Below are 8,061 nucleotides of genomic sequence, written 5' to 3'. Positions count from 1 at the left end.
GCAAGTCAATAATATATACTTCCTCTGTATCAGCACAGAGAACCAGTCCAAGGAACATAACAGACAGAAACCAGGCCCCATATTTTAAAAATTGAAGAGAACGGGTATCAATTTTTGCCTCTGAGTGAAATACCTACTGTGCGAAAATCTTTTTCAAACTTGTAAGCACCACCTCCTGTAGCACATAGCACCGTGTGTAATGTTGAGAAGTTTTTATCTCTTCCCATTTGGATAAAAGTAGGCAGGTCCTGGGTTGGAAATCTGATAAAGTGCAAGTTCCCTCTCCGGCCAAAAAGTGTTAAATCTTTCAGTTCAAGGTGTACATCCCGAATACCAGTGGATCCATATGCTACATTAGAAGTCAAATATTTCCGGATACTTTTTAAGCTCTCAACTTCTTCTTGTTCTTCCTCTGCTGTGATATCAATAGGTTCAAAATATGATAGCTTTACCAGAGTTCCCCCGATGTCCATGCCAAACCACGGGAAAGCTGTGGATAAAAAATTAAAATATATATCTTGATTTTGGAAATACAAATGAGGAACTAGTTAATTAACCACAAACTTTATTTACTGTGAACCATGCACTCAGTCAACTTATGAGGTAAGACACATCTTCCATGTGCAACTCACCCTTTTCCCTTCAAAGTGTTACTCTGTGCATTTTCTAAAAACCCTGAAACCTAGGATTCCTGGATCCCAAGGACCTTTTAATTCTTGCTCTGTGACAATCTAGAGGGGTGGGAGGGAGGCTCAAGAGGGAGTGGACATATGTATATCTATGGATAATCCATGCTGATGTATGGCAGAAACCATACATCACACACCTGTCACAAGTAGGCATTTCTTTTCATTTACTATATACTTATCATGTGCTCCAGGAGATTAAGACAAAAAATAGGACCAATTTTGTCTTAATAGTAGTATGTCATCACCTTTTGAAAATGTTTCTAAAAAGATTTTAATGTAATAAAATTGGTCTAGAATCATGTCAAGTAACCCAAGAGAAAAGAACCTCCTTATAAGAAACTTTTTCCTTTGCCCATTAAACTTACTAGGCTTCTTTAAGGGCCTCTGGTTAATAAAAATTAGCTGTTGATAACGTTGAAGGTAAACCTACCTGGAGATAGGCACACTCGGGTAGGGAGCATCATCTGGATTTGGGACTTGGTACTCTTACTAACTGGGCTGTTTGACACTGGAGAAACCACTAACCTGTCAAAACCTTAGTTTCCTTAAGGTCTCTTTCTCTTCTCTGGGATCTTAATCATCATGACAGTGAACGAAAACTAATTTCATAGTTAAGATACATAGATTACAAAATGCCTAACAGCAGGTATTTAACAGTTCATTACGCATAATTTGTCAAGGATAAGTAGTTCCCTCTAAAATTCCACTCTGTTTCTTCAGCATTTATATTTACTTGGTATGAGTGTACCGTTAGAAACTGGGAACATCAACTCAATGAGAAAGGATTCTGTACATTTCTCTGTTCAGGCACTATGCTCTTGTCACCTATAGATTTGTATAAACAACTAAGATGCTGAAGAAACTAAATTTTCTCTGTTTTGTTAGGTGGCTAGCAATGGAGGCCATCTTAAATAAGTAAAAAAAATAGAGTCAGCTCTTAATGGAGGGGTAACTGGAGACGCTATAATGCAGAACATGATGTTTTAGTAACCATAACATACAAACTAGAACATGATAGCTCCCTGCTTTCTTGCAGAGATCCCTTCAGTTCAGCAGAGTTCTAGAATTTATTTCCTTATGCCAGAGAATCAATCACCATTCAAAAAGTATGGAGGAGGCCATCAGAATACAGAAAATACATGTTCTTAATTATGATCCACTCCTTTCATTCTAGCAAGTGATCTAACTGCCATTGCCATTAAAGCAAATATTTAAGCTGGTTACTTTGTCATTAACCAAAGGGAGAGGGAGAATGGCCACAAAATTAAAGTTTATTTACTTACAATAAAACTACAAAGTTAAGTACAACCACAGGCCTACTGATAGCTCCAAGAGGTAAGAAAAATATCACTTTCTAAAGAAATCAGGCAAATCTATCAATAGCTTTGTTGCTTCTAGCCTAGGGACAGGTTAAAAGTAGGTTACAGTACAAAAGCATCCTACTTCCTACATATAGCCTAAGCATTTCTCATTCTTTTGGGAATAAAACTCTCCACTGTCAAGGTGGGGGGGAAAAAAAAAGAACCAAAATACACATCTAATGAACAAAATACACAATCTATAAATATAAATAACTCCTCTGATGATGGCAAATAAACATTACCTTCTCCAGTCTTTTGAGCATTTCCTAGAATCTCTCAAGATCTGTTTATGTGACCCTCCAAAAAACAGGAGCTTCTACTCTATTTCTGACCTAAGCCCAAGAGAACTGCTCTATCAGTCCCCCATAAGTAACAAAAATATCCAGAACCACCTTAAGCAGAGTGCTACCTACTAGGCAGATTATGTATGCAAAAGAAGAAAACTGAATGTGTTTTCAGATAATTAAACAGAAGATATTCTAGCCACAAGGGCAGACTGTTCATTTCCAAACAAGCTGTGCAGGAGTTTCCTAGTGGCCTACTGGTTAGGATCCCCAGCTTTCACTGCCATGGTCAGGGTTCAATTCCTGGTTGGGGAACCAAGCAAAGCAAAAAGCTGCTTGGTGTGGCCAAAACTAACTAACTAAATAAAAGTTTGGTCTTTCCTTAAGTGTTGGTAAGGGTAGGGGAGAAGCATTAAAAAGCTATTTAATTGAGACTGGCCCCATGTAGATTTTTGCCCAAAGGGATACTATGCCAAACTAGATTTAATTGTTCTTTAGCAGAAAGAGAAGGCAAAAGCTGAAAATGTTCAAAACATTAGTGGATTATTTTAAGGAACAAAATTCTAAACTGGACACGTGCACTAGTAAATTCCAGATATGGCTCAAGTTCTTGAATAAAAGGCATTTCACTCTTCCCAAGAATCATTCCAAATAAAAGTGCTGTTTTCAGACAGACTAAGAAAATAAACCATTTTCACACCTTCAGTATTATAATTCCTCAGACAAGCTTCAGAAGATATCCCCCATTTTGATAAATTAGTTACATCTCAGGGGATATCAGAAACTATCACCTTCAACTGCACCTTACCATCCATTTGAAGTGATTCTTCCTAAGTAGTGACTCAGTTTATAAACAGGCCAAATTACACAGAAGCAAACAGCACACATATGCTACATACGCCTCTCTGGTCTTGACAGAACCTTCAGGTATCTGACTGCTTGGATCAGCAAAGCACGCATACAAGCCTATACCGCACCACATTATAATATGCATATAAACGGGGCGGGGGCGGGGGGGATGTACTGTCCCGGGTCTTCACAGCGGGGTGTGGGATTAGTTGTCCTGCAGCAGGTGGGCTCTTAAATTCCCCAACCAGGGACAGAACATGGGCCCACAGCAGTGAAAGCCCAGAATCTTAACCACTGGACAGCCAGGGAATTCCTTTATATATAAAACTTTTATTATCACCTTGTTAATCATGTTGCATGCCATACAGGTAACCAAAACAAAGGCTGACCCTTAACTTAGAAAGTCACATGAGCTGAGATACAGAGGACCACCACTGTTGAGACCTTTATTACCTATTATTTAAGTAGAGTGAAGAACACAAGTAAAGGTAAAGCAAATATTGCCATCGTTTTGGTTTTAGCAAAAAACTTGCATTAATGTTTCACTTCATCCTTCCCCTGGAGTTAAATACACAATTTCAAATGCTCACCCTTTAGTTATACAATCTAGAGGATGAATTCCTTTTCTTCTTTTCTGCTTAAATACATGCATGTGGTTTATAAGCTGGTATATTATTAGTGATGCATCAAAAAACCCAATGTTTTCTAACACTTATCTGTTAAGGAAGTGTGCCACACCAAAGTCACTTGCTTACCTAGTATGAGACACACTCTGTGAGCTATTAGTGCCCCTCTAAGGAGTAAACAACGCAACGCATGGACACATGCCTTACATACCAGGTGCTCACTAAAGTTATAATCAAAGAAAGAAGCCCTACACAAGAACTCAAAACAAAACAAAATAAATATTTCTTTAGCTAACCCGAGTGGTTTGAAACATCAGAAATACTGTCCAGGGATTTCCCTGGCAGTCCAGTGCTTAAGACTCAAAGCTCCCAATGCAGGAGGCAAGGGTTCCATGTCTGGTCTGGGAACTAAGATTCCACATGCTGCGCAGCTTGGGCCAAAAAACAAAGAAAAGAAATAATACTTTCCAGATATATATATATATATGTATGTATGTATGTATGTATTTATCCACAACAGTTCATAGTTGAAATACTTTCTTTACCACGGCACAAAAACAAGACGTTCTTTATATTTATTGTAAAGAACTGAGTAGACCTAAAGTCATCTTCTGCATATTAGAAACTGGCAATGTTATTTCAGGCTTCTAAATCATATTAACTGACTTTTTCAGCATAATTAATGGTCTCACAACGTACCACAATGTAGTAATAAGTAAATTACTTCTAAAAAACTAGGTGATCTTATGGTTGCCAGGGAAGGGGGAGAGGGATTCCTAGGGAGTTTGGGATGGACACATACACATTGCTGTATTTAAAATGGATAACCAACAAGGATCTACTGTATAGGGCATGGAATTCTGCTCAACGTTATGCAGCAGCCTAGATGGGAGGTGGGTTTGGGGGAGAATGGCCGAGCTGCTCTGCTGTGCACCAGAAACTACCACAACTTTGTCAGAGGGTTATACCCGACTACAAAAAGTTAAAAGATAAAAAAATAAACATATAAAAATAGGTTATTAGTCCTCAAACCTGTTTATTTTATAAACTCTAAATTATCATCTTTGCTAAATATGAAACACCTTTGACAGAGATGGTATCCACACCTGATTACAAGTTTGCCCAATCTAAGTAATCAAACTGTTGTGGCAAAAATAAAATACCACGGGGTCAGAATATATGCTTGTCAAGGTTAAACTCACTTTCCTAAATGGAAATTCTAAAACAGGCTGAGAAAACGTATGTGTTGAAGGAAGATGTCCAACTGTTCTACTTTACAGCATCTGTTTAAGATTCATTTGATTTAGCAAATGTTAAATTAGAAGTGCTTCTATATTACTGTCATTAAAGCCTTCACATCACTATTGTATACACTGATGAAGGAGAACTCTTTATCTACCATTCTTTTAAAAAAAATCATTGTTTAAAAAATGTTTTAGGGGACTTCGCTGGTGGCTCAGTGGTTAAGACTCTGCACCCACAATGCAGCAGGCCAGGGTCCAACCAGTGGTTGGGAAACTTGAGACCCAGCTGCAACGATGACCCAGAGCAGCCAAATAAACATTAAAAAAAAACAAAAAAAAAAAACGTGTTTTAGTTGGCAGATAAAACCACCAGATCAGAAAGGTTTGTGCTTCCTTAAGTATTCAGACTATGCCCTACAGGTGCAAAACAAAAAACAAAAAAAAAAACGAAGGACTTTGAGTCAGGAGCCCGAGGGCATCGAACCGTATTTAGCATAGAGTAGGTCGGTGCAGCCTCGGAAAAGTTACTCTGGTGCCCAGTAAGTTCAATTTCCTCAGCATTAAATTAAAACTAAATTATCTCACATTTAAATGACAATAAGCAGATTTCAGAGAGCTTTGGTATGTTGACTCTCCACGGACGTTTTCAAAAAACCGGAGGGGCGGTAAAAGGCAAGATCGCGCTCCGTTTTTACAGCAAGAGATTTCCTAGAACTGTTAGGAGAATCAAATGACACTGTAAAGTGGCAAAATACCAATACATTTCTAAGACAGAAGCATGCATCCCGTATTCCTAGTGGCCCTGAAGAATGGATTTCAAGTATGACAATGGCTGAGTGATTAAATAAGGCATTTATAGAAGTTTTAAATAGTCTAAAAATAAAAGGAAGCAAATAAAAGCGACCTACTCTCTTTAAATATAGGGGAAAAAATTTTACGTACATGCTCTATAGTCTTAAAAAAATCTCTATATGAGTAGTCACCAAAACATTCTTAGAGGTCTGCTCTGAGTGGCGGGAATACCGGTAGTTTTGCTCTTTTAACAACGAAGAACTATTTGTCATTCTAAATAAAAACACACTATGGTAATTACCCACCGGCAGGTTACACGCACGTGTGTTTAAAAGCTCTAATTGTAACAACAGTGACAACTCCCGGGAACCGTGGATTTCAAGGACACAAGCAAAAAACTCAGAGATTTAAAAAAAAAAAAAAGTTATGAATGTCCCCGCGCAATTTGACAGCCGTGACCACCAGTTTGCAGCTTTACTTCAGAGGAAACTGGGAACGCGGACTGGTAGCTCTAATCTTGCCTGCCAAACCCCGAAACAAAAATTCCCGCTTGCACCTCCCAGATCTCAGGGAGGAAGTGCGAGAAAAGGCCAGGGGGGGCGGCAAGTGCTCGCCAGCCGAGCTTAGGGGGATGGGAAGAGAGCCTGGAACCTGGTGCTGAAAACGTCCCTCCGCCCCCATCCCGCGCGGTGTCGGCGGGAGCAACCCGTTTCGAAGCAGGCCGCCCGGCCAAGGGCTTTCGAGACGCGGCCTGACGTGCTCTCCCAACCCGACGAACCCAAACCCCCATCTTACAGGGTTTCTTGGCATCCTTGATCTTCATGGCGTCTGCCTGAGGGGCGAGGGATAGCCTCTAGTCCGGCGCGCGGAGGGCAGTAGCTACGACTCCAGAGGTGGCTCTGGGCCGCGCGGGGAGGCCGGGCCAGTTCCTCCCCTCGGGCCGGGCTGGGCGGGCCAAGGGCGGGGCGGCGGCGCCTAAAGCTAGGCCCGGCCCAAGGGGCGGCCCCCCACCCCCTCGAGGGGCGGCCGGGACCGAGCAAGTAGGGGCAGGCCGCCGGCCTCGCCGATCCGGGGCCCCCGCCGCCGCTCCAAACAAAAGGCCCCGGTCCCCTGAGCCGCCGCCGCCGCACGGAGAACCAGCCCGCCCAGGCCCAGCTCCCACGTGATGCAAGCCCCCACTCCCTCCGCTCTCCGCCCGGCTGCTGGGGATTGTAGTTTCCCGAGTGGCGAGGACCCACTCTCAGGCTACAGTCCTGTAGATGTACTACAAAACCCAGGATGCATCGCGGGCCCTCCTCCGAGGCCCCTGCCCTTCCGGAGGTGGCCTCAGAGTGGTCCCAGAGAGAAGGGGGCGGGGCTTTAATCACGCCAGCGACGAGGCAACCAATGGAGACTGATGTGGGCGGGCTTCGGAAGTCCAGCTCGCTAGCCTCGCCCGGCAGGGGAAAGAGAAGGGGAAGGAACTCTTTGCTGGTGCTGTCATGGCTGTCCTGCAAGTTGCAGAGTTCCCCTGGAGGCAGAAAATGTGGTCAGTGTGCCAGAAAAAACGCTATAAGTACAGGGCTCTAGAGCCGCTCTTTAAAAAATACCGCTGAATACATTTGTAAATTAAAGTTATTCACGAAGAAATCCGCTGGCTTAATAGACACTTCGAATGCTGGAGTTGGGATGATGATGGGAGTCATAGTAATGGCAATAACAATAATAAGTACCATTTACTGAATGTTTACCATTCAGTAACCATTCTACCAACAGTCATGCGCACTCTGCTAAGCACTTTGGGGGAATTATTTAATTCAGTATCTTTGTGAAGTGTGTGCAATTATTTATCACTCATTTTGAAGAAGAGACAGGATCTGAGAAGTTGTCACTTGCAGAGAAGGCGCCCTTTGCTGTGGTTCCATGTCCCCTCAGCTCCCTTCTTCCAAAGGGAAGACTAACTCCCAGAGAAAAAAATGCCCTTGTTTGCACTCCTTCCCCTGTGCCTTCTAGGTTCTGAGTCCTCTGGAATGGGAAGGGACAGCTTGCGGGGGAGGGTCTTCTCCTGGCCTCCCCTCCCCCAATTAGCTGATCAGGAATTAGTGATTGTGGCAGTAAATGATTTGAGAGTTGGCAATGGAGGACTGAGCCTTACTGCACCTTCTTTGTGGAGATTATGACAAGGATTGTGAATAAGAACTGGAAGGGACACAAACCATCATTTAGGGAGCAGATAC

At 42.3% G+C, this 8,061-nt stretch overlaps 1 protein-coding gene across 1 annotated transcript in view; it reads right to left on the bottom strand.

Annotated features, from left to right (window-relative positions):
• The window catches only part of PANK3 (pantothenate kinase 3), a 23,543-nt gene extending 16,565 nt beyond the window's left edge, over positions 1-6,978 (bottom strand). The window contains exons 1-2 of the mRNA XM_010854578.1: positions 6,641-6,978; positions 138-490 (exon numbers count right to left, since the gene is read on the bottom strand). Coding sequence (XP_010852880.1) covers positions 138-490; positions 6,641-6,668 — 381 coding nt within the window. The 5' untranslated portion in view covers positions 6,669-6,978. The remainder of the gene's footprint in view (positions 1-137; positions 491-6,640) is intronic.
• Positions 6,979-8,061: the final 1,083 nt, after the last annotated feature.

Source organism: Bison bison, unplaced genomic scaffold (genome assembly GCF_000754665.1).
Source record: "Bison bison bison isolate TAMUID 2011002044 unplaced genomic scaffold, Bison_UMD1.0 scf7180017864343, whole genome shotgun sequence".
Classification (NCBI taxonomy): domain Eukaryota; kingdom Metazoa; phylum Chordata; class Mammalia; order Artiodactyla; family Bovidae; genus Bison; species Bison bison.
This window is presented reverse-complemented; position numbering and strand designations above follow the sequence as displayed.